A 27,153-nucleotide genomic window follows, 5' to 3' on the forward strand; every position below is an offset into this window, starting at 1 on the left:
CAGTTCACGTCAATCAGTTCATTAATGTCTCTGCATGACTCTATAAACACCGACCAGTCTGTACAGTCAAAGCAGCCCTGCAGGACTAAAGAGGCGTCGTCACTCCAAACCTTGATGCGGTGTTTCCTCAACTTCTCTCTCCTCAGCACAGTTTTATAAACTGGCAGAAGATGCACCGTGATGTGGTCCGAGGATCTGAGGGCAGGGCCTGCCACAGATGTATACGCACCTTTTATGGAACCATAACATAGATCCAGAGTCTTATTGAAGCATGTGGGACAGTTCACATACTGATAAAAACTGCCCAATGCTTCCTTCAAGTCACAGCGATTAAAGTCCCCCAGAACAATATTAGGGGCCTCAGGAGAGAAGGATTGTAGTGAGTGGATGACGTTGGAGATGGTGTCAGTTGCATTCTTTGGATTCGCTTTAAGATGGATGTAAATGACGGTGACGTTAATCTGTGGGAATTCCCTCGGCAGATAAAACGGCCTCAAAGACAGAGAGGAGCTCAATGTCAGGCAGACACACCTTTTTACAGACGGTAATGTTTTTACACCATTTCTGATTAATATACAAGCACACTCCTCCTCCGTGAGATTTCTGGGTAGCTCCGGGTCTTGATCCAAACGTATGGGAAACCCGAAGCCATTTAGTTCCAGAGAAGAATCAGGGTCCAAATCCCCGAGCCAAGTCTCTGTGAATGCCATTAGACATGTATCCCTGTAGTCACGTAAATGTGCAACATTCAAATGCAGTTCATCCGATTTACTCCTCAGAGACTGCACATTAGCCAGGATTATTGATGGTAAAGGAATACGACTGTATCGTATTTGCTTCCTCAATCACTGATGTCGACCTCCCTTCATACCCCACTTCCTTGCTTTGACTCTGTTAAAAACAAAAGTGCCCCTGTGGTTACCGGATAATCCAGAGCTGGAAAACACTGGAGGGTGAAAAGAATCCAGAGACGGGCCGTTCCACCGAAGATCCAGAAGAAACTCCTGTGAGTATTGTAACAACCCTTATTGTGTTATAGCACCACTAGGGGGGGTTGCCCTAGGCACAAACATCCTCCACTGCAACCACTGGACATTCAAGGTATGGACATCGAGGCTGTGGACAGCTACAGGTACCTTGGTGTTCATCTGAACAACAAACTGGACTGGACTGGAATTCAGACGCCCTCTACAGGAAAGGGCAGAGCAGGCTGTACCTGCTGCAGAGACTCAGGTCTTTTGGAGTGAAGGGCCCACTCCTGAAGACCTTCTATGACTCTGTGGTGGCCTCAGCCATCTTTTATGGCGTGGTCTGCTGGGGCAGCAACATCTCTGCTGGGGACAGGAAGAGACTGAACAGGCTGATCCAGAGGGCCAGCTCTGTTCTAGGATGCCCTCTGGACCCAGTGGAGGTGGTGAGTGACAGGAGAATGGTGGCTAAGCTGTCATCCCTGTTGGACAACATCTCCCACCCCATGCAGGAGACTCTGACAGCACTGAGCAGCTCCTTCAGGGGCTGCGGCACCCACAATGTGGGATGGAGAGATTTCGCAGGTCTTTCCTCCCCACTGCTGTCAGACTCCACAACAAAGACTTCAACTGATCAAACACACACATGTGCAATAAGACTGCTATATGTGCAATTATTTTTCTGACAAAGTTGTACTTCTGTATTTTCTTACTCAGTTGTATATAGCATTTGTATTCTATTTTATTCTATTGTATATATTATTCTATTTTATTCCAATCCAGTGTCTTCTAATTTCTGCTGCATAACTTTGCACTTTTGCTGTAATGAAACAAATTTCCCACCTGTGGGACTAATGAAGGTCATCTTATCTTATCTTATCGTAGTAGTTATGGGAGTCTCCTAGTGGGTGTATGAGTATTAGTGGTGTGCGATACTGCATATTTTGGTATCGATCTGATACCAAGTAAATACGGGCTAGTATCGCCGATACCATTACAGATACTTTTCAATAAATAAATAGTTAAAACCCAGGACATAATTAGGAGAAATAATTTATTTATAATTAAATTTTAAAAAGCTTTATTATTGTGGCGAGTTGTGGTCTGCGATGGCGCTGCAGGTGAGATCGACTCACCTTCACGGCATCTACAATCATGCCTCGCCGGCTTAAAACCTGTGCGCTGCTTGTGCTGTTGTTGTTTTTGGTGTTCATATGTACAGCTGGCAGCAGGAGAGCTGCAGTCATTACACGCTGCTCATGTTCTGTTCTCAGGAGAAACCTTACCATTGTAACGGGCTGGCGCCGGCGACTACCGATCCCCGCACGTGTATGTACGGACAGAGTAGAGCCGTGGAGACCTGGCTTGTATGGTCTTATGTTGCTGACAATGAATAAAGGTCTGTTGTTTAATTTAACTGACTGGCTTGGAGTTTTCCGGCTAACCTCCACACCACATGCCCGCTGGACCTGCTAGCCGGACTGCTGTTACAGTATGTAATTGTTTGTGAGTAGCAATGACTCCAAACAACCGTCAGGATTGAAAATAAAACCATGCGAAATTAAAAAAAACCTATCTTCATTAAAAAGAGAGTTCCACAAAGCACAAGCCAATGCTTTAGGATTTCCTCAGGGTCAAAAAATAAAAAGCACAACTTAAAAATGAAATAAAACAAGTTAAAACACTGACACTGACTGACAGACACAAACTGCTGGTCGCTGCAAGCCCCCCCCCCCCCCCCCCCCCCTCTCATTCCTCTCAGGTGGAGGAGAAGTGATAAAGAGATGATGAAGGAGGAAAAGAAATGGGGGAATGAAAGAGCAAAAAAAGGGGGAATGGGGAGAATAGGAAAAAAAACACTAAAAGTACAAAGCACAAGTAAAACACAGTGGTTCTCCAACTGATCGCATCTTTTCAGTTTTTGAAAGTGCAGAAATATGAGGCTTCAGTCCACAGTCAGTATGTTACTGCAGTAGGCTGTAATAGAGATGCCTATAAGAAGACAGCAGGAAACAAGCTAAAGCCACATGCTGCTGTGAATACAGTCAGCAGCAGCAACAGCAGCAAGAGTTTAACTACAAAAAAAGAATCAGAACACGTGATTCCTGATAGGTTTGTGGCTTGAACCCATCTGCTGGAACGTTGAAGACAATATAATTACACAGCAAAGCAAGACACAAGTAGGCAAAGTTCTTCATGTTTCTCGTGCACGGGAGAGGACCGGACAGGCGCCGTTCCTTCGCTTGACCCCAGTTGCTCTCGTCGTTCTCCCGTACCACTGGTCTTTTATTGAGGTTACATGAATATGCATAAGTTCATTAACATATGACGTCTACATACACACAAAGAGTACCTTGCCTGTGTGTGTGTGCGTGTGTGTGTGTGTGTGTGTGTGTGTGTGTGTGTGTGTGTGTGTGTGTGGTACTGCTGATCAAAGGGTCATATACATGAAAGCACAAAAGCAAACATCCTTGGTCAGGAAGAGGGTAGACCCCCCCTCACCCTAGATGGTTCACCCTAGATAACACGGTGAGGAAGTCCAGCAGTTAAAGCACTTAGACTAGAACAGACGTAGCTACGTTAATCCTACCATAAAACAATAAGACAAGGTACGACCTCTTCTCATGCTCCCAGAGTGCTCTCTAATACACACAAAGTTTGCAGACTATCACTACACAATTAATTATACACCTCTAAGCATACATGGTTAAATATTTCTAAGCATAAATGACAACCAACAATACAAAATCTAACAATTCCTGCTAACTTAAATTGTTTTTTTTCATCTTCTGTTTTAATCAGTGACTAGGTGTATGAACACATTAGAAGTCAGAAATCAAACAAAGTGATTAGTAACGCCTAACATGCGGAGAACATGCCAACTCCATGCACTCCATCCAGGTGATGGAGTCGAACTCTGGACCTTTTGGTGTGCTAACCACAGTTGCCTGTGCTAGAAAACAAATTTTCTAGCTTCTGAAAAGCTTGTGTCCCAGGAGCACTAACTAGGTTCTCAGCCAACTCCGAACCTGACCTCCCTTGTCATCTCTTTTATTGACAATAAGCAGTTACACAAATATCTCAGCAAGTCAGTGTTTGTGTGTGTGTGTTATTTCCTGGTACACCATATATGGCTCGACCTTTTAACGACATCTTCAGTCACTCCATTTATGGCGTGACCTTTCAACGAACCAACATGTACAAAAGCAGAAGTGAGCAGTCCTGCTAAACTTGTAAAACCAGAAGCTTGTGGTTTCTAAATGTACAATGGAAACCTATAGCGACAAGACAGCTTCCTACATCTTAAGTACGCAACCTAATATGGAAGAAACATTTTATCAAAACACATACAAGCAATGGTTATATATATCTTAGCACAAATGACAATCTTTAAAGAATCAACTCTAACACTCTGTACTAAGAAAGCTTGAAGAGGCTCAAACTGTTCGAACACTATGGCTCAGAAGTTTACTTTCACCCATCAGGGCCATTAATGTTTGCCAATAGTTTGCTTTTAATTGTCTTTGAACTGTTGTTTTTCCAAGGTGGAATGATATAGTATACATATTTTTTAAAAAGAAGAAGAAGAAATTGAATCACAATTAATTTATTTTGGATTTTATACAGGCTCAAATATATGCATTCACTTAAATCTTTTAATAAGTAGTACTCATAAGCCAAAGCATATTAACCAATTTATTTATCTTAGAATCAGAAAATTCATTGAAGAGTTAAGGTTAGAAAGGACATGATTAATTGTTTTTGATTAAATTTTTTTATGATGATTGGTAATTTATTTCAATATGTGAACAATATACAAGTACATTTAGAAAAGAAAATAAGAGAGAAAAAAATACTATACAAATTAAATGATTCAACCTTAGATAAATAAAAAGAAAACATATAAATTTTAAAATGAGCATGAAGATGAGAATGACGTGTCAACCAGTAGAAAAGAAAACACAGTTGATCAGGAAATTAAAAAAACAATGAATTTTATTATGTTTTATTTAACTTTGAAGTTGCTTGTAGTAGGTCAAGTACATATTCTTTCTAAACTTTCAGAATCATAAATACAAAAAGTGGTGAAACTTTAAAATCACTCAGAGGTTGCTGCAGCTGGCTGTGATTTTACCCTCTATCATTATCTGACTGCCTGTGACTATGTGCTGTTTCATGGATTTGGCTAAGGATTGACATCAAGTGATTCTTGATGACGTAGGAGTTTCTTGCCTTGCTCTATTTTAGCCATTGTCTCTGCTTTTTCCTTCATGGACCTCAGAGACTGAACTCGTTGCTTCCAGCCTGGTTTGCCCTCAGATTTCTCTCCTTCAATAAGCATGTCGATGTACTCTGGAGTGGACAGAGGGTTTGGCTTCAATGCTATCTCTTTAAGTCTGTTCAGACACTTGGAAGATCTCTCCATCAGTTTCACTACGTCAGCTTGCAAACTTTTATACTCAGCATTCAGTTTATCAATCACTTTCTGAACAGTCATCTTCTCTCCTGTGGCTTCCCGATACTTTTCTTCCAGCTCTTTTATTGTTCTTTTTTCTTTAACATCTTCATAGCCCCATTTGTACTTCTGGTTAAAGTGTACATTCCAAATACATTTCCCTGGGCATTCTGTACAATATCCATCTGGCCCCATTGCTGCACAGCCCCTTTTATCTGCATCATTTGGTATGGCACAAGGGTAGTGACAGGTGGCATGACACTGCTGACAGTTGGTGATGTAGTTTCCAGAGCCAGAAATGTCCTCCTGAACAGGCTTTTTGACAGTAACTTCAAATTCAAAGTTTTCATTTCTGCTGATCTCTGCTTCATATTCTTTAAGTTTTTCACTCGTCTCTTTTATCTCCTCAAGCTTGGCTAACCCAAGTTTCACCTGCACCTGCAGATTCTCAACTGAATTCTCGAGCTGCTTTCTTTCTCTGAGGACTTCCTTTGTCAGTGTCAAGCTTTTGGTTTCTATTTTATTCAGAGCAGCAAAAAACCTCTTCATGCTTTTTGTCCCCATCTCCCAAAACATCTTATCAAAGCCACCTTCTTCTTCATCGTCATCACTCGTGCTTTCTCCTTCAGCTGATTTGTTATTTGCAAACAGTGCTGAGTTATTGAATTTGAAGTGAACCGGCAGCCCGTCTTTTGTTTTAGGACATGGGACTCCTGCAGCATTGATTGCCTCGAGAACTGGAGGTCGCTGACCGTCTGCAAATGTCACCAGGATCCTGATGTTTTCTGCCACATCGTTGCCAAAGATTGAGAGCACTGAATCAAACACATATTTTTGTGTTGGTGTGAGTCGTGCTAAAGCAGCCTGAGCTACAAAACACACAGCATCGATTTCACTGACACCACGCTGAGCAGAGAAGAGATTACGTAGCTGCTCTACGATCTCTCTGTCTTTTTCTATGCCTCTTGTATCTCCAAAGCCTGGAGTGTCCACAATGGTCAGAGAGAACGGGATTTCAAATCCCTGCTGGTGTTTGACTTTGTACACAGTGACTTCAGAGGTCTGACTCTCGGATTGTGAAGTTAACTCACCCTCATCAACTAACTTAAATCGATATGGATCCTCCCATTTAACACCTAAAATGTAATTGATCATCCCGTTAATGAGAGTTGTCTTCCCAGCACCAGTCGCTCCGAGAACCATTATGGTGCGATTAGGTTTACTGGACTCTTTCCCAAAAGTGAAACTCTTGCATCCATCGACATTGAAATCATTTTTTTTGGGTTTAATTATATAAACAGGGAGAGGCCCTGTATGTGTTTTTGATTGTTTGCAATCTTTTTTTATAGCATCTGAAAGCTTTTCTTCTCGTTTGAAATATTTCAACATTATTGTTGTACGTCAGTTATTAAATTTACTACAAAGATCTAAATTTTTCTTCTTTCAGGAACAAATATAGTGGCTTCTGCGCAGTCAGGGTCTTGTGTTGTTAAGATGTTCTTTCAGCCCCTGATCTGCAGATGAAATATGTATTCAAAAATTAAAATACACACAATTCAGCTCTAATTTTAACTAGAAAAGCATCATCTAGTTTGTACATTAAACAGACATATAAAAAAAGACATAATTAAACAGACATAAAAACAGAAAACCAGCTGAGTTTAGCTGCACTGTAGCACATAAAGCAATATGAAAACAAGGAATTAAGAACCAGTTCATGTTTCAGAAACAACCAATGAGCTGATGCCCCTGAAACAAGAAAACGTAAACCAAGCCGGTGGCCACTGATTGTTTTTCTTCACATTTACAAGTCTTATTTTTATAGTTTAACCATTACAAACATCGTGCAATATAGTAAAAATCCATTTTTGTTTTAAAAAATCTTTCGCTTTTGAAAATTAGGCTCCTTACCTGTTCTCAGTCACGTGCTTTTAGACGTTGAGATATATTGGTTTGGATTCAAACTGGTCTTTTAAAAAAAACTCCTCCTAAAATACAAAACGCAGAGTTAATAATAATAGTGTCTTAAATTTACAGCTGTAATTTTCACATCAGAGTTTATACATAACAAAAACTACAATTTCATGACATGTAACATTTCATTATTTTAGTTTATTATTATTATTATTTTTTTGAAGGCTTTAAAGATAGAAATTAATTAAAACCCACCTCTTACGCTGTTAGGCTCCTTGCCATTAGCCACAGAGTTGATATGATTTGTTGGCTTACATTCAGACGAGTCTTTTAAAAACTCCTAAAATACAAAAAGAAAAGGGCCAACAAAAAACCACATGAAACATATATTATGTTTATGATGAAACAACTCTTCTAAACTGCTTTAATGTGGCTCAACTAACTTTGTAAGAATAATTAATACATTACAAAAAAATCCCTTTAAAATTAAGCTGTCAATAGACACCTGGTAGGATGGGGTAAGAAGAATCAAATTTGGTCAGTCAAAATATCTTGTTTGAATTTATTTAATAACTGTGTGTGTGATGCAGTCAGCAGTAAGTCAACATACTTTTCAATCGGAGAAGCAAATCAAAACTGCAAACAATCATAATAGCATTCTCTATCTTGCAAAACTGAAAGTTGTTATTCTTTTCCAACTTCATGCTTGGAGTTTAATTTATTTAACTCTAAAATTGTGATGGGTTAAACACAGAATGTATACACTCTAATATTTTCTTTCATCTGTGTTTGTGTAGATTTAACATTTAGTCCTGCAACATAGAAACACTAATAAATGTCAACATCTTTTTGATTTCAGGAATATTACAAATGAGTTTAACCAGAAACTAGGAAAGCTTAGTTCCACTGAAAGCAACAGATGAATACAATGAAAAAACAGATCAGTATTTAACTACTTACGGCAACTTCTCTGATCAGAAAGACAGCGCAAGTTCTGCTCTACTGCACTCTGTGGTTCCTTTTATCTGTCACGTCCCCACTCCCCAATTTTATCTGCTCTGATGTTACTTTTTTTCCTCCTTACTTGTGTCATCTTCAAAATGAAAGCAGAAAAAAAATTTTTATGGCACATGGGTGGAACTAGGCAGGGAATGAGCATATGTAAGCTTGAAAGTGAAAGAATTTTCTACAGTCACATTTAGTGCTATCATTAACCCTGTAAGACCCAACCCATCAAAAAATAGCCAGAAAACTCTGAGATGTTTATTAACCCTTATAACAAAATCCCCAAAAATTATTTTGATATATATCATGCTGTGTACGATATATTTTTATTATATATTTATTATACATTTTTGTATGGCATTGGATACTTTGGGCATTTTTGGCAAGTGTTTGTTGAAAACAATGTTATTTTTAGACCAAAAAAAGTTCAGAAACTCATGTATCAAATATGATATAAAGGGCATTAAAGGATTAACCTCAATGCAAAACAATGTGAAAAACATTATTGTAGTTTCTTCTTCCTCTGATAATAGTATCTAACGATATAAGCCTCTTACATAAGGGGATCTTACCTCTAACCTCAATAAGTTGAACTGTGACAGGAATCTGAGTGATTCCCAGAAATAGTGAACCTGAAAATGAAAGAAAAAGTCCTGTTCTTCACAATCACATTTATGGCTATCATTAACCTTAAACTCAAAGTTTTCCACAATGTTATCAGTTGTTGGCAAGATGGTTATCAGAGCAGACACTCGATCTGCTGTGGAAGACATTTGATACACATGTCGCAAGCACATTGAATTAAAACAGACTGATCAATAATAACATTCAAAAGTCTCATAGGTAATATTTTAAAGCAGTTTCTTTCGCAGACTGCCTCAATTTTTTTTATAAGAAACGTTTTCAGAATTTTTTCCCCCCAGATTTTTAAAATGTGGCTCATTTTGCTAGGTAAGCAGTTTTTATTCTCAAGTTCCATATGGACTTCTTCTTAGGCACCCCTCTGCTGTAGCATTTGTGTTGTACCTCATCAGTCTCTAGATGTGATAGCAGTTGCATCTTCCAGATGTTGAAACACTGAGCTACTAGTTGTTTCACTAATGTTGGGTGTCAAAGACTCCATAGGTCTGACATCCTCTTTTACTGGGATTACTTCCTTACTTCAGATTCCAACAGCTCTCTGTTCTCATCCCTTGCTCACTTGTGTCTTCTTGTTCCAGAAGCCCACTTCTCAACAGTGTGTCCTAGAGACCTGAAGTGGACCTTGTTAATCTGGGTGACATTCGAACTGGTAGATGAGTAGTGTTACCACTACACTATCTTTCTATAGATAGATAGATAAATAAATACCCCCCCCCCCCCCCCCATCCAGCTTAGGTGTCAGAGATACAGTTTTTATGCAACCCTGTTACAGCAAGTCAGATCAGAGTAGATAAGATAACATGGATACATTACTTTTAATCAAGCCCCCCCAAAAAATTCAAGACCACAGAAATGTTAGAATAATAATATTTCTATATTCTTGTATTCATGTTTGTTTTATATGTATAGTAACAGGGTTTGTATCAGGGTTGCAAGACAGTGCTATCAATAGTGTTTTCTCGGGAAAACAACTGTGGTTAAATGAGTACAGTGGTAAAATTTTGTCTCTGTCCTTGAACTCTTGCTTGAGTCTTTTCCTGCATGTTCAGAGGTAAGTCCCTTTCATTTTGGTAAATCCAAGAGGAACTGAACTTAACTGAACTGTGTTTTAGTTTTCTTTGTCTTTATCACATTTTACCATAGAGCACATTAAAACATCTCAGCACTGTGCACAGTGTGATTTTCATGTAGTTTCTTTAAACACACACACACACACACACACACACACACACACACACACACACACACACACACACACACACACACACACAACAAAAAAGACTTCTTTATATATAAATTAGTGCACTTTTCTTAGATGACCCAAAAAATGTTAGGGTGCCATGGGTGCATTCTCCCTTTGGCTTCTACCATCCTTTTTGTCTTTAATTGAATCTTTCCATGAAATACACTTCAAGTGACAATAATGTTTCAAAAAACTTTAACCTCAAATGTGTTTTTGTTTTTTTTTAAGTGAAGCATCTCTCCGGTGCACACTGGTAACACTATGAAATCCAGATTTTCTTCTGTTTTCTTCTCTTTTTTAATTTTTTTGTTGTTTTAAACCTGATTTTCTTCTCTTGGTGCATCATATTTAAGGTCTAGCACCTGTGCTCTAATAAAGGCTACACTTCTGAGATGAGGCCCTAGAGTTTCTATATAATCAAAACCAGAAACTGACATTTTAAAGGATAAGGATATGAAAGATACGTTTCTTGCTTTCTTGCGTCTAGTTCTGCTTTTGTCCCTAAAATAAACAATTGTAGTTTCTTTTGAGTCACGTATCAACTGACCTGACCTTTGCATCATTAAACCTAAATCTGAAAGTGAAACAATAGCTTATATTTGAACAGTGATGTTTATAGCGACCATAAAGACCAAAGTTCTTTTACACACGTATCAGAGTTCATGTTGACCCTATGCATAAATGTTTTCAGCAAAAATGTTCAGTAAAATAAATCTTTACATCAAAGTAATGGATTTAAAGTTGCAGTCTTAACCTGAACCCCATTAATTTTCAATAAATATATCTTGCACATCTTTGGCTTGTGGAAAATGCCAAAAAACTTTAAATGTATTATATTATAGACAGAAGTAGTATTTTTGTCCTTATGCAGATCATGTGATTTCTGAGAACTCAGCTTGATCTTCCTCTGTGGTGCCTCCCAAGTAAAGCTAAAGGGGCGGGTCTTTCTCACAGAGTATATAATGTCTGAAACAATAGCACTCCCTCAGAAGTTCACATATATATCAGCTGTAAGTACAGCAATATTGTTTTGATATTCTCCTGCATGCATTATTGTTTGTCTTGGATAAATAATTAGATTTATGTAGGTGGCTGTTATTTTCTTGTATTTTCTTTTTCTTTTTTGTTATTATTTAGACAAAGATTTTGGATATACTTTAAATGTGTTTTGTTTTGTTTTGTTTCTTAAATTAGCCAATAGTGAATGCTGTGTGTAACTTAAAGGTTAAATCTCTAGTAATCTCTTAGAAACGATGGACCCTACATTTTGACTCTTGCTGAGGTTTTCTTGTGTCAGTTCAGGGGCTTCTGTCCTTTACCCACTGAGCTGCTGAAACTGATAACACAGACCTTCATGAAATAGCTTTCATGAAGGTCTGTGTTAAACAGAAAAAAAGACATGGAATGTATTTGTATGTCTATGTACAAAGGATGGAGCTTACCTTTGGTCTATCTTACATTTTATCTCTTACATGTGTAATGTGTCAAGTGTAATTTACTAACCAAATGTGTTTTTGTTCTGTAATTATAGAATTCGGCAATGTGAAATATTCAAAAATTACTCCACCTTCTTTACTCAAGATTAATTATTAAGTTCGTAAATCCAGAATGGGGCCAAATAACTATAAGATTTAAAAAAATACAAATATGAAACTGTGATTAATAATAATTATGGCTCTATTCACGCCAGATGGCCCTGGTATGCTGTTTCACAGAACCAGTCTATAAATAACTGTACTTGTGTTTTTCCTGCTGTAATATACCAAGAGCCTATTCTGAGTGGCTGGGATGTATACATGCCACGCTTAACATTTTGAACAGCAGGAGAATAAAAACTATTATCAAACTAAACCAGAGTGTCTGTGTTGTCTAGTCTAGACAAAGAGATGGACACTGAAGCCAGCAGAACGATGGAAATTGCGGCGCTTGGCCGCCCATTCAGCCTTGGGATGCTGTATGACTGCCGCCAGGATGCAATCGTACCTGGTAAGGATTCACAAGTATTAACTAAATGTAACTGAACCATAATCCACATTTGCATCACCTCTGTAAATAAGCAATTTACCTCTTTGGATTAACCAAATATTTATTCTGGTTCTAATATTTGAAAGATAAATACATTTGTTTTAATAAGTATAATAGTGAATTGATGTTACACTTTATTAATGCAATATAATGTTGCTTTTTTTATTCTTTACCTTGGAAGTCCCATTAAGATCAAATCTCTTTTTCAAAGGAGACCAGGCCATGAAACACATGTATGACACAGACCTTAAACATCAGGATTCTCCTAGGAAGAGATGCTATACTTTACAAAACCTGCTGTGGAAAGTTTTTAGTTTGACCATTGTATTTCACTGACGAAATAACTTCATACTGGCTCGTTTAGCCTCAAATCAGCCAATTATTAGACCATTTCCTGCTCGAACATTTCCAATTTGCATAAATATTTAATGGTACAAAGTTTGAATATATGTGAGTCCTGTGAAATTTTAGCTTCATCTATCATCTACTTTTCAAGATATTTTTTTTAATGGTCCGTCGACCTACTTTCAAAACATTTTTGGTTCATTTTGGGGAAGAAGGGAATGGGAGATTGACAGACTGATCAAGAAGCAAAGACAAAAAGGGAAAAAAAAGAAACATGGCAGGATTCGGTGATTGAATCAGCTGTCCCCACCAATGCCAAAACCAAATCTACGCCCTTGCTCTGATGGGTAAAATTAAGTGCCAAACCATGCTACCTTCGTGAATGTTACCTACAAGCATACTTTAACAAGTAAAATGAAGTGGCAACCCGTCCTGGCTTTATGAATATGGGCTACAAGTAGGGATGGGTACCGGTGTCCGGTGCCATGATGGCACCGGTTCTGACATAAACAGTAGTAACCAGACCGAAAAGCAGCGCACATTTCGGTGCTTTATTTCGGTGATTTTTTTTCCTGAGCTGTGATACACTTCTAGCCAATCATTTTACGTTTCCGAGGATAGTAGGCGGGCCCAGGTACGTACGTTCTTTTAGAGCAGAGCTACAGATTAAAAATGCCCAAGGCGAAGCGGTAAAAGTCTGGCTGTACTTCACAGCAAAATATGCAAACTCAGCAGCAACAAGTGCTTTAAGCTGATACTGTGATACTGTCAAAGGAGGTAACACCTCGAATCCGATGAAACACCTGGCGACGCATAGCGTTTTTTTTAAAAGCCCAGAAATGCGCCGTATTTGATAGCTTGCTGCGAGACCTCACACCGAGGTGGGTTGCGGGTGGGTTGCCTGTTATGCAACATCCCCCAAAAACACGAAGAGGAGAGTCCTGGCCCCTAGCCCTGCCAGTGTAGCAGAAATGATGAGGATGATGATGGCAGCAGCAGCCGTTCTTCTCTGCGTGAGTAGCTAAATGTTGTTCGTGTGTAATTTACGTTGAGTAGGCTAACCACGTTATTACATTAATGCATGTAAGGTGAACTAGCAAACATCATCATAGCTACATGCGGCTGTCTTCTTGTGTGATGGCAGATACTCCCTTCACCCTGGCCAAAAAGGCTAAAATGACCAAAGAAAAAGTGGAAAACAGTTAAACATGAGAGGTTTAGGACAAAGTTTGTGTTTTTTCCATTGTTTAAGCACTGCTTCCAGCCAAGAGTGATACCATATATGCCCTATAGCTGCAGAAAAGGCTAACATTGTTATCTTTTTACAAAAAACAGCTGAACATGAGAGGTTTTTGGACCAATTTTGTGTTCTCCATTCTTTAAGCACCGGTTTGAGCACCGTTTGAGCACCGGCACCGTTTCAAAAGTACCGATTTGGCACCGGTATCGGATAAAACCTAAACGATACCCATCCCTAGCTACAAGCATACTCTGATGGGCAAAGTTACATGGCAAACCGTCATACCTACTTACATTTGTGCTGGAATTACTCGGACAGCAGAAATGTGCATTAACTACTTACGGTAGGACGTTTTGCCAAAGTAGAATGGTTTGTCAGAACACCGGACTCGTAGACAGAAATTAGCTTTACTTTGTTTTCTGGGTCAACTTAGCTAGTGAGAGACAGAGAGAGGCATTGAAAGACTGCTCCAACGGAACTTATTGTTTCAGAGGAAAACACGATCACAGTGTACAGTCGACCTAGAGTCATTAATGTGGTGAGTTGTCTCATTTACATTTTGAGAGAACCCAATTGAGTCAAATAAAAGATTAAACGCAGTGTTGAGGCAATTGCTAACTATAATTCCCATAATTATTTTATCTGAATCAGCACTAAAACCGATTTTTTTGCTAAAAAGCCTAAAAACACTGAGGAAGGTAGACAACAAATAAAACCAGCGTTTGAGTTTTCCAGTTCAGGTGCACAAGGGTAAGGGTTAGGCTTTCAAATCAACCAAAACTCTGTCAGGGTCTCTAGTTCATTAATAAGCTGTAATGAAAAATCACTGGCACTTGTCCTCCTTAGCCTGCCCTTTGAGTGTTCTTAGATTTAGTATTACTCAGGGGTGTTAATTCATTCAAACTAGCATATTCATCTTGTAACCAGGTTTCTGTATTCCAGGGCAAATCAATATGTTGATCAATGGTTAAACCGTTTACTACTTAGATGACAGACCTACTGTTTAGTAATCTACATAATCTACATTTAAATAGTTTACTCTTTGGTGCAGTTAAAGATGCTATATTGTTCTTCTTTGTGAATTTTTATGTTTAAAATGTTTTTGCTGATTTGTTTTGTGGTGGTCTGGGAGAAGACAGTCTCTATGGGAATAGGGTGTTTTTAGGGGGGTTGGGGGAGAAGTTGGAGTGAGGCATGTAAGATTGCAACTCTGCTTCCTGGTCCTAACTCTGAATAGTCATGATAGAAATGAGAGCTGCTCCATCGCAAGTTGGATGGATGTGGTCTCTTCTAGCAAGACCAGATTTTCCTCAGTAATTTTTTTTAAATTATCTATAAAGCCTATATAAAATTTTGGATACCACTCAATTGGTAATTTAAAGAGAATATGCAGCTTAACATGTCACAACTCTGACCGATTGAAGACAGGACCAGGTAAAACTACAGTCAGACATTTTTTGGTAAAGTTACAGACTGACTCAATATTAATTTTGGTGACCTTCAATTAAGGCAAAGTGGTTTCATTACTGCCAATGTGAATTATGATTTTACCAAATCTACTATTATCCTTAGCCAGTAGTTTCAGGTTCTTTCAATGTTGCCTGCTCTGGCCCCTCCATGTGGTTCACAAAGTAGATTCCAGTCTCAAAGTAGTCCTAGAGCAGTGGTGGGCAACTCCAACCCTCGAGGGCCGGTGTCCTACAGATTTTAGATGTGTGATTGATCCTACACAGATGATTTAAATGGCTAAATTACCTCCTCAAGATGTCTTGAAATTCTCCAGAGGCCTGGTAATGAACTAATCACTTGATTCAGGTGTGTTGACCCAGGGTGAGATCTAAAACCTGCAGGACACTGGCCCTCAAGGCCTGGAGTTGGCCACCACTATCCTATAGTATCTCCACAACCTCTTGTGTGTCCTAATGACTGTAGATACAGGTTGTTGCTTAACAAGACAAACACATTTTCATTTCAGCAGATCGAGCTAGTGATCAGCTCTGCAAATCGGGTGGGGTGAGGGCAGTGGCACTGTATAAATTTTTGCTTATGGCTAGCGTAGTGCTCTGGTGGTACAACTTACAAACTGTTGAAAAGTTGGTAATCAGGGGGTGGAGGTCCTCCATGGGGAAGGGGGTCTGACATAAAAAATGAACCAAATCAAAAAAGCAGATCCATCTGTAAGTACATTTCATTAAAGGTAGAATTTTACAGGAATATTATGGAACTTGAAAAAACTTGAAACTTGAACAGTGAAATTAGGTAGCAAGCCCACAAAGGTGCGAAAGTAAAGAAAACAATATACAAGAAAAGAAAAAAACAGTAGAATAACAACACTATATGCACAATTTTGGGTTACAGAAAGTATTTTGGGTGTGTGTACAAGGGCATTGTAATGAAATATAATAAATAATAAATAAGGGTGGAAGGGCTTTGGTCGTTAAGGATAGGGATAGAAATTGCACATCTGCCAAAATATTGCACGGAGGGGAAAAAATGGCAGCAACATAATAAATGGCAGATAGCAGGTGTTACAGATTCAAATATTGGGGATGGATACAAGAGGAAAAACCACAATAACAACACTGGTCCGGCCGGGTTGAGTCAAACTATTATTTTTAATGATTTATGATGCATGCATCATAAAACAATATCATTCATTCACAATAAATCAGCAGTTTAATGTAATGCAAATCAATTTAACAAATGCAATAGTTATCACCTTCTTCTAATTCAGGAGAATAATGCAAACTAAAACTACATAATAATTCACAATCTTTAATTAGGGGTATAACATGGCATAAAATAATATTATAATCCAACACAGGGTCAGAATGATTGTATGGGAGAGATCTGCTCACACTCTTAACTTGCATTTATGGTTCTGACATCCCACGGATAGAAGCTGTTCTTTAGTCTATTGGTTTCACACCTGATGGAACTGAACCTTTTTCCAGAGGGCAGGATGTTGAATAGATGGTGGCTTGGATGGAGGTGGTCTTTTATATTTGCCCTGACTCTAGAGAGGCATCTAGAGCTGACAATGGAGTCCAGGGAGGAGAGTGGACAGCCAATCGCCTTCTCTGCAGTTCTGATGACTCTCTGGAGTCTCCTCTTATCAGTTGTTGTGCAACCAGCGTACCACACGGGGATGGTGTGCACCAGCACACTCTCAATTGTTGCTTGATAGAAGGACACTAGTAGGTCAGTCTGCAGCCTGTTCTATCTTAGAACCCTAAAGAAATGGAGGCTCTGCTGGGATTTCGTCACCAAGGCTGATGTGTTTGTACTTCAGGATAGGTCCTCAGAAATGTGGGTACAGAGGAACTTAAAGGAGGACACCCGCTCCACAAAGTTGCCTTATATAGAGGGGGGAGAGGGATCAGTTTTTGTCTTGTGCAAGTCCTAGACCACTTCCTTGGTTTTCCTGGTGTTGAGGGTCAGGTTATTGTGGTCACACCATTCTGTCAGACATTGGATATCATCTATGTAAGCGGTGTCGTCATCGTTGGTGATGAGTGCTGTCTGCAAATCTGATGATGCAGTCGCTGGTGTAGATGCAGCATAAGAGAGAACTCAGCACACATGCCTGCGGTGAGCCAGTGCTCAGTGACAGGGAGGATGATCTCCGGTTGCCAACCTTGACAGATTGTGATCGGTCTGTAAGAAAGTTTTTGATCCATCCACATGTAGCGGGGGAAGAAGTCCAGGTTTACCAGCTTGGCTATAAGGATGTCTGGGATGATGGTTTTAAAAGACAAGCTGAAATCAATGAAGAGCATCCTTACTGAAGTCCCAGGATTCTCCAGGTGATGCAGAGCAGAGTGGAGGGCAGTGGAAATTGCATCCTGCCTTATAGGCAAACTGGTGGGGGTCAAAGCTGGGTGGGTGGCAGTCCTTTATGTGCTATAGGAAGCTGCTTCTCAAAGCACTTAGCAACCACTGGAGTCAGTGCAATGGGTCTGTAATCATTGAGGCCACTGATGGTGGTGGACTTGGGGACTGGGACTATTGCTGCTGATTTCAGTGAGGGACAGTGGCATGTAACAGGGAGAGGTTGAATAGCCTGGTGAACACAGGAGCCAGGTGGTCGGGAGCAGGCTTTGAGCACACTCCCAGGTATTCCATGTAGGGCCTGTGGCTTCTCTCTCATATTAACTGCTCTAAACACATTGCAAACCCGGTGTTCTTGGAGAGTAAATGTGTGTGGGCTGTGCTCAGAGGAGGCTATGGGCAGGGTGGTGTGCATCGTAGGGGTGTCTACAGAATCAGAATACTTTATTGATCCCTGGGGGAAATTATTTTTTGTTACAGTGCTCCATTATAAACCAACATTAAGACAACACAGACAATACGCTAACTAAGAATAGTACAATATATACATATATATACATACATACATACATAAGTCACTCATAAATAAATATTTGGAAAAGAAACATGTGTAGTTGTAGCAGTAACCAGTGTGTTAAGTGGATGCGTTGTACAGGGAGCCACAGGCAGGAAAGATTTCCTGTGTCGTTCAGTGGTGCTTTTCGGTAATCTCAGTCTCTCACTGAACGTGCTCCTGTGACTGACCAACATGTCATGGAGTGGGTGGGAGGTGTTATCCAACATTGTCTTTATCTTGGACAGCATCCGCCTCTCCGACACCACCTTGAGGGAGTCCAGCTCCATCCCCACAACATTGCTGGCCTTAAGGATTAGTTTATTAAGTCTGTTGGCATCTGCGACCCTCAGCCTGCTCCCCCAGCATGCAACAGCATAGAGGATCGCACTGGACACAACAGACGCATAGAACATCCTGAGCATTGCCCGGTAGATGTTGAAGGACCTCCGGTGCCTCAGAAAATAGAGACGACTCTGGCCCTTCCTGTAAAGTGCTGTGGTGTTTTTAGCCCAGTCCAGTTTATTGTCAATGTGTACTCCAAGGTATTTATAGTCCTCCACAATGTCAACACTGACCCCCTGGATTGAAACAGGGGTCAAGTGTTTCCTGGTCTTCCTGAAGTCCACGATCAGTTCTTTGGTCTTTGCCACGTTGAGCTGCAGATGATTCTGCTCACACCACGTGACAAAGGAGTCGACCACAGCCCGGTACTCTGTCTCATCATCCCTGCTGATGCATCCAACCACCGCAGAGTCATCAGAAAACTTCTGAAGATGGCAGGTCTCTGTGCAGTGGCTGAAGTCTGTGGTGTAGAGGGTGAAGAGGAAGGGGGAGAGGACAGTCCCCTGTGGTGCCCCTGTGTTGCTAATCACCTTGTCAGACACACACTGTGGGAGACGTACATATTGTGGTCTTCCTGTCAGGTAATCAACAATCCAGGACACCAGAGAAGCATCCACCTGCATCGCTGCTAACTTATCACCCAGGAGGGTCGGCCTGATGGTGTTGAAAGCACTGGAAAAGTCAAAAAACATGACCCTCACAGTGCTCGCCGGCTGGTCCAGATGGGTGTAGACACGATTGAGCAGGTAGATGATGGCGTTCTCAGTTCCGAGACGAGGCTGATAAGCGAACTGAAGGGGATCCAGATGTGGTCTTACTATGGATCGCAGCTGGTCCAGGATGAGCCTTTCCAGGGTCTTCATGATGTGGGAGGTCAGTGCCACGGGCCTATAATCCTGGGGGCCACTGGGACGTGGCGTCTTTGGTACAGGGACGAGGCATGATGTCTTCCACATCACTGGGACCCTCTGCAGACTCAGACTCAGCATAAACAGTTTATGAAAGACTCCACACAGCTGGGGGGCACAGGTCTTGAGGACGAGGGGACTCACTCCGTCTGGTCCAGCAGACTTGCCTGAGTGAAGTCTCCTCATTTGCATCTCAACCTGGTATTGAGTGAAGGTGATGGGTGGGGGAGGGGTGTCAGGAATCTCACAGGAGGCAACATGTGAAGAGAGAGGCTGGCACAGTGGTGTGGCTCTGGATTCCAGGCTGACTACAGGTGAGGTTGTGGGGGTGGGAGCAGACACTGTGGTGTCGAATCTATTGAAAAACAGATTCAACTCGTTGGCTCTATTCTCACCTCCCTCAGCTCCCCTGCTGTTGGTTGGCCTGAATCCAGTGATGGTCTTCATGCCCCTCCACACCTCTCTCATGCTGTTCTGCTGGAGTTTCCACTCCAGCTTCCTCCTGTAATTGTCCTTAGCCTCTCTGATCTTGTCCTTTAGTAACACCTGGACCTTCCTCACCTCCTCTTTATTGCCCCCTCTGAAAGCCCTCTTCTTGTTGTTGAGGAGGGCTTTGATGTCCTTAGTCACCCACGGCTTGTTATTTGGGTAACAATGAACAGTCTGAGCTGGAACAATGGAGTCGGTGCAGAAAGTTATGTAGTCTGTGATACACTCAGTAAGCCCATTGATGTCCTCGGCGTGAGGCTCACAGAGTGTTTCCCAGTTGGTCACCTCAAAAAAGCCCTGTAGTTCTGCTATTGCCTCCTCTGACCACCTCCTAACAGTCCTGGTGGTCACAGGTTCCCTCCTCACAATTGGCACATAGCGGGGGGTGAGGTGAATCAGGTTATGATCTGACCTACCAAGTGGGGGGATGGAGGAGGAGCTGTATGCATCCTTGACGTTAGCATACAGTAAGTATAAAATTTTCTCTCCCCTGGTGGGACAGTCCACATATTGTTTGAATGTTGTTAGTGTATTGTCCAGTGATACATGGTTGAAGTCACCCGAGATCACAGTTCTCCCAAATCAGACGAAGAAGTGGTTAAGTTCCTCTGCCAATGAGATGTCCATGTTATCTGTATTTGTCCTGTTACCTGCGGAGTTGGTGATGTGTTTCTGGCCCTCCCATACCTTTTTAGGGTTGTTATCTGAGATTTGTGTGCACAGTTGCAGACTTGCCTTTTACAATGCCTGAACCTTACTTGTCATCCAGGGTTTACAGTTGGGGTAGCCCCGGACCCACATGTTGAACAAATTTAGGTAGCACAGTCACAGTTCTTAAGCATGCTTTGTTGAAATCCCCTACGATTATGTGTACTCTTTCTGGATATGTCCGTTGCTGTTCAGAGATCAAGTCATGCAGGTAGGCAAAGGCTGAACTAACATTTGCATCTGGTGGTATATAGACTGGTGTTATTAGCACTGTGGGCAGTTCTCTGGGGAAATAGAAAGGTCTGCACACGACAGACATTGCCTCTATGTCCGGGTAACAGACTATGATGATGATCTTAGTGTTTGTGCACCAGTTGTTATGTGTGTAAATGCTTTTGCACAAACTCCGCTTTTCCCCGCTGTAGCCATTCAGTCGCTGAGGTGCATTGTGCAGCCTGCTAGTTGCATGTCTCTGTGACGACCAAGACACAACAGTTGTGGACGAGTGGCTGTGCAGCGAGAAGAAGGTTCAGTTCGTCTATTTTGTTGACGACCGACCATGGTTGGTCAAGAAGATGCTGAGAAGCAGTGGTGTAATAGGCTGCTTCTTTAGCCTGGCTAGCTAATGTAAAAGTAAAGTATACTTAGCTACAGAAGAACATTTAAGTTGCCAGAATTCCTGGTGTTAGTAAAGACAAAAGCAGTTATTCAGTACAAATGTACTTACTTTTTTTTAAATTAGGTCAAAGAGAGGGTGAGAAATTTTTAAAATGTAAAAGTAAAACATCATAGGTTAAATGTAATGTACAGACTTACGTTTTTTTGTGAGAATGAATGTAAATTATGGGCTGGATTCAAATTGTCAGTGGGCTCTGAGTTAGAAACATACACTTATGGGATGTTGTGGAAGCCTTTAACTAATTTAACTGATAATGCTTTCACTATAAAACAAAGATGACTTTTTAGACAGGCAGTTGTTAATTGTATTTTTGTTTATTTTTATCTATTTATACCCAAAATAAATGGTAACATATTTTACAGGAATGACACTGTGGGACTGTAATGACCTGGAAAAAGATAGACGAGAACAAGAACAACCTAACACTGAATCTGAAATAGTGGCATCTGAATCAATTGAGGACAAATCTTCAGCATTAAATGTTGAGGCATCCCTGAAGGCAAGTTTCTTGGGAGGACTGGTTGAGGTTGGAGGATCAGCCAAATATCTCAATGATCACAAAACATCCAAAAATCAGGCCAGAGTGACACTGAACTACAAAACAACAACAAAGTTCCAGGAACTGTCAATGAATCACCTTGGAAGAGGCAACGTAAAACATCCCTATGTTTTTGAGCAAGGAATAGCAACACATGTGGTCACAGGTATCCTTTATGGGGCTCAAGCTTTCTTTGTGTTTGACCGTGAGGTTTCTAAAGAGGAAACTCATCAAGACATCCAGGGCAACTTGAAGGTGATGATCAAGAAGATCCCCTTGCTTTCCATAGAGGGTGAAGGTTCCCTGAAAATGGAAGATAAGGACAAAAACAGTGTTGAGAAATTATCCTGCAGATTCTATGGAGACTTTTGCCTTCAGAAACCTCCAACAACATTTCAGGAAGCTGTAGAAGTCTACAAAAGCCTTCCAACATTACTAGGAACCAATGGCGAAAAGGCTGTACCAATGAAGGTCTGGCTGTTACCTTTGACCAGTTTAGATTCTTGTGCTGCTAAACTCATCCGTCAGATAAGTATAAGATTAGTTCAGGAATCACAGAGCGTCCTGGAGGACTTCAGTGAACTGGAAACGAGGTGTAACGATGCACTGAGAACTTCCACTGTCCAACAGTTCCCACAGATTAGCAAAAAACTGACAAGTTTTAAAGAAATGTGTTCAGAGTTCAAGCTGGGATTTCAGCGACTGTTAGCGAAGAGACTACCATCAATCAGAGGAGGAGGAGAAGAGGAGGCTGAACTCGCTGAGATCCTGAAGAAGAGACATTCTTCACCTTTCAACAGCAAAAACCTGACTGAGTGGATGGACTGTAAAGAAAGAGAAATCAGTATCTTAAAGTCTTTCACCAACATGATGAAAAACACCAAGACTGTCCCATCTCAGAATAATCTACATGAGGAACTTCTCAGTGCAGAGCATGGCCTGTGTTTTGTTTTCACCTCACTGGGGAAGGATGAACCGTACCTCTCAGCTTTATCAGACTACCTGAAAGAAACAACCAAAACAGACGTTCACGTTTATCATACTTACAATGTAGAGAAGGAACAATGGTACCTTTCAAAAGAAGTAGCAGATGATATGAGGAAGAAAGCAAAACTCTTCAGTGATTTTGCAGAGGCCAACAAGGAAAACAAGAACATTAAGTTCCTGACAGTGGGGTTAACTAATGAAACTCAGAAAAGTTCCAGCATCTACCTTTATGAAGGTGGATTTGCTGTCAGTGAGAACTTTGAGCCTCCTTCAAAGCCTGAAACTGTGACTGCAGCTGACATAAACCACAACAGTGTGACACTGAAGATTTCTCCACCCAGATTTGGAGCGGAGAACATCACCTCCTACTCTGTTGAGTACTGTGTCAGTGGAGAGGATGGATGGCAGCAAAAGACAGAAGCAAAGGCTGAAGAAGTCACAGTGAGAGATCTGAAGCCAAACACAGAGTATGTGTTCAGATGCAGAGCAGTGACCTCAGCAGGTGTCGGACCAGCTAATGTAATCAGTGATGCCATTAAAACTTTACCCTGCAGCCCTCCTGGAAAACCTCAAGCTCAGCCATATTCAAGTGAGATATCAGTTAGCTGGGAGAAGCCTGTTGAGCTTGGAGAGGATGTCCAGATATTGAGTTACATAGTGGAATATGCAAAAACAGATAGCAGCTCAACAATAAATGACCTCGAGTGGACTCAAACAATTTCAGGAGGTGAGAAGGCCATCATTTCAGGGCTTCAGTCAGAGACACAATATGCAGTCAGGGTCAGATGTGACTGTGGTGTAGATGGAAGAAGCAAGGAAAGCATCATTGTTAATGTCTGCACAACAAAGCGTGAATTTGCACGTCTGGCTGAGTACCTAAAACATATCAGCAAGAAAACAAACTCAAAGCTGCCCTCAGTTTACAAACTGCCCCTGGAAGAAGAAGATATGGACATAGATGGATGTCGGAGGTATATCTTTGGCAAAGAAAGCATGAGGCAGAATCGCACAATAATGCTTCTTGGAGCAACAGGATCAGGAAAGTCTACTCTCATCAATGGAATGATCAACTACATTGTTGGTGTAGAGTGGAACGACGGTTTCAGATTTAAGTTAGTTGATGAGGATCCAACCAGTTCACAAGCTCACAGTCAGACATCTGAAGTCACTGTGTATGAAATCCACCACCAGGAAGGCTTTAAAATCCCGTTCTCCATGACCATTGTGGACACTCCAGGTTTTGGAGATACAAGAGGAGTAGCAAGAGACAAGGAGATCACAGAGCAAATCCGCAGGCTTTTCACCTCTCCTAATGGAGTCAGTGAGATTGATGCAGTGTGTTTTGTTACTCAGGCCTCTCTTGCACGACTAACAGCAACACAGAGATATGTGTTTGACTCGGTGCTCTCCATTTTTGGCAAAGATGTGGCAGAGAACATTGAAATGCTGGTGACTTTTGCTGATGGCAAAGAACCACCAGTTCTTGAGGCAATAAGCGTTTCTGCAGTCCCGTGTCCAAAAAATGAGTTAGGGCTTCCGGTTCACTTCAAGTTCAATAACTCAGCATTATTTGCAGACAACAGATGCAACAGAGACTGTGAAGAGGATTTTGATGAAGATGATGCCAGCTTTGATGAAATGTTTTGGAAGATGGGAGCCAAGAGTATGGAGAAGTTCTTCACTGCTTTGGGTAAAATGGAAACCAAAAGCTTGCTAATGACCAAAGAAGTCTTAAAGGAGCGCAAACAGCTTGAAACAGCCATCGAAGGTTTGCAGCCACAAGTTAGAACTGGATTAGCAAAGCTTGAAGAAATTAAGACAACCAAAGAAAAGATCAAAGAGTATGAAGCAGTCATAACTTCAAATGAAAACTTTGAGATTGAGGTGGATGTTATTAAACCAGTCCAAAAACCAATCACAGAGAAAGGAGCATTCATCACCAACTGCCAGAAATGTTCAATAACATGTCACTACCCATGTGCAATAGCACAAGATAGTGAGAAACGTGGATGTGCATCAATGGATAAGAACGGGATGTGCACTGTCTGTCCTGGAAAATGCATTTGGAGTGTGCATTTCAATCAGACATACAGCTGGGAGTATGTTCAAGTGAAAGAGAAGCAGACAGTGCAAGAGCTGAAACGCAAGTATGAAACAGCTAATAAAGAAAAGATGACTGTTCAGGAACTGATTGAGAGGCAGGAAGAAGAGATTGTTCACCTTCAGGACACGATGGTGTCCCTCATAGATCAGTCAGCTCAGTGTATAACTCGACTGCAAGAGATCAGCCTGAGGCCAAACCCTCTGACCACCCCAGAGTACATTGACATGATGATTGAGGGAGAAAGATCAGAGGCCAAAGAGGGTTACCAGGCTCGAATCAAATCTTTGGAGGCAATGAAGGAGAGGGCAAATCTTATCTCCAAGGTAACGCGACGAGACAAACTTGCAAAAACGGAGGAGGAATTATCCGAGGAAAGAAAGGAGAAGAAGGAAAAGAAAGGCATCTTTAAGAAAGTTCTAAATTACATTGGATTGTCAGGTTAATATTACGAAGGTCTACAGATATGTTGGAGGTGTTATGAGGATTAAACAATTTAAAGCAGCTTTATAAAACGTGCTAAGCATGTAAAATAAAAAGAGGCCAAGCTAGAGTTGATGCTAAAACTATAGTTTACAATGCTGAATAAACTTTCTCTTCAAGTTGTTATCTGTTTCATTGTAATCTCCCAACAATTATTAAATTAAACCAGAATCTATTAGCAGATTGTTTCTTGTCTATGTGGAAAATTTTCTTTTTAACATGTTTAATGATCTCTGACAGCTGGACCACTGCTGCCAGATGTTTTTTATTTTTATTATTAAAAAAAAACAGTAGAATAACTTTTTGTCTTAATTACAGGTCATTCCTGTTTTGGTAGCTTGATGTATTTAAGATCACCATGGTAACAGATGTCGAAATAACAGCTGTTAATAGTCCATCATTTAACAGTTGTAGTTTAATGCAGTGTCTGTAACTCTCAGCCTGTTGACACTACAGCATGGTTTTTCTTGTGATTCATTCCTTTTGTTTTTTGTTCCAATGTGATTTGGAAAAACGTGTCTAGAAATGCTCGTTAAAAAATCACATTTACTTTTGAATGTTAGGATGTCTGAGATGTGACATTAAATGATTATCCTGGGTTCTTTCTGTTTCAAGCTCTTTATTAATTTCTCTGTTTTAGCTTCACTTGGACTGAATTAATGAACTGTAGGTGATGTGACTGTCATTGAAGATGAAGTACTTTTCTTTGCATATTTATCATTATTTTTATTATTATTAGATCTAATGTAGACCATGACATACTTTAACAATGATTATCAGTACATAACTGGAACAAAACATCCACACAAAGTCTTTGTTTTGAAACTGCGCGAGCATTGACAGAGCTGATTATGACGTAGCTGCCATAGAAAATGACTGATTATTAAACCAGCTGCTCTTGCAGCTCTACGGGAGCTTTAGTCCTCCAATAGTGATGTAAACCAATGCTGGAATAAGGAAGCGATGCTACCTGAGTCTCTGTAACAAGTTTAAAGAAACCAAACACACCTGCATAGATTGTGTAGAAAAATAAATAAAATGTTGTCATTAAATTCTGTTCAGGTGAAGTTTATTACACATCAGTTTCACACAGACTCTGGAAAATAACTGAGCTATTTTCTGATAATTGAGGTGCATCTGAAAGTGTGTCTGCTGGTTTTAGTTAAAACTGGTTAAATTCCAGTTTTTAAAAAAATCGTTTTTAAAGAATGAATTCTTTATGTGAAGGTGCTAATAGTTTTAGATGTTTACTGTTTTAACTGTGTTAATATTGTTATACAATATATTGTTATAATACAGACCATCTGTAATCTTCACCCACACACAGAGAAAGTGCATGTCTTCAAAATGACTGGGGATGAGAATCTTTTCCAGTAATTAATTTCCTTGGAATTGCTAGTGGAATCATTTATTGCCTACTGATTCCTCTTATTGGTTCCACCTGCTACAATCAGCTGATTTCAGTTCATGTGCAGAGACACAACAGTAATGTGCAGCAGGAATATGGACCTTACTTACTTTTTATTGCACATCCTGCTAACACAACTTCGGCTATTTGTAAGGACCTGCACAGACAGCATGCTAACATAAAGCTAGCCAAGTGTTCTGTATTCCCAGAGGAAATAAACTAGACTGAACGTCATGTCTTTGAATTAATGTCTGCTTAGCAGCGCCGATAAGAAGCCAATGAAAA

The 27,153-nt window shown here is 40.5% G+C and overlaps 2 protein-coding genes across 2 annotated transcripts; one reads left to right on the forward strand and one right to left on the reverse strand.

Annotated features, from left to right (window-relative positions):
• Positions 1 to 4,995: 4,995 nt before the first annotated feature.
• LOC146612801 (uncharacterized) lies at positions 4,996 to 6,813 on the reverse strand. The gene has a single exon (XM_085377414.1). The coding sequence runs from the start codon at positions 6,811 to 6,813 to the stop codon at positions 5,155 to 5,157; it is 1,659 nt and encodes a 552-aa protein (XP_085233540.1). The 3' UTR covers positions 4,996 to 5,154.
• A 5,292-nt stretch (positions 6,814 to 12,105) lies between these two features.
• On the forward strand, positions 12,106 to 25,554 carry LOC146612802 (uncharacterized). Its single transcript, XM_085377371.1, has 2 exons — positions 12,106 to 12,214; positions 21,714 to 25,554. Exons 1-2 carry the CDS (start codon positions 12,115 to 12,117, stop codon positions 25,421 to 25,423), a joined length of 3,810 nt encoding a protein of 1,269 aa, XP_085233497.1. The 5' UTR covers positions 12,106 to 12,114; the 3' UTR covers positions 25,424 to 25,554.
• Positions 25,555 to 27,153: the final 1,599 nt, after the last annotated feature.

Source organism: Diplotaxodon limnothrissa, linkage group LG18 (assembly GCF_057381915.1).
Source record: "Diplotaxodon limnothrissa isolate DT_005_m linkage group LG18, D_limnothrissa_male_GT1.1, whole genome shotgun sequence".
In the NCBI taxonomy this organism is placed as follows: domain Eukaryota; kingdom Metazoa; phylum Chordata; class Actinopteri; order Cichliformes; family Cichlidae; genus Diplotaxodon; species Diplotaxodon limnothrissa.

Excerpts from the sequence above, each read along its gene's own strand:
- LOC146612801 (XM_085377414.1), bottom strand. The coding sequence starts at position 6,813 with ATGTTGAAATATTTCAAACGAGAAGAAAAGCTTTCAGATGCTATAAAA.
- LOC146612802 (XM_085377371.1), top strand. The coding sequence starts at position 12,115 with ATGGACACTGAAGCCAGCAGAACGATGGAAATTGCGGCGCTTGGCCGC. Across the intron at positions 12,215-21,713 it reads CCAGGATGCAATCGTACCTG|GAATGACACTGTGGGACTGT; the intron begins GTAAGGATTCAC and ends CATATTTTACAG.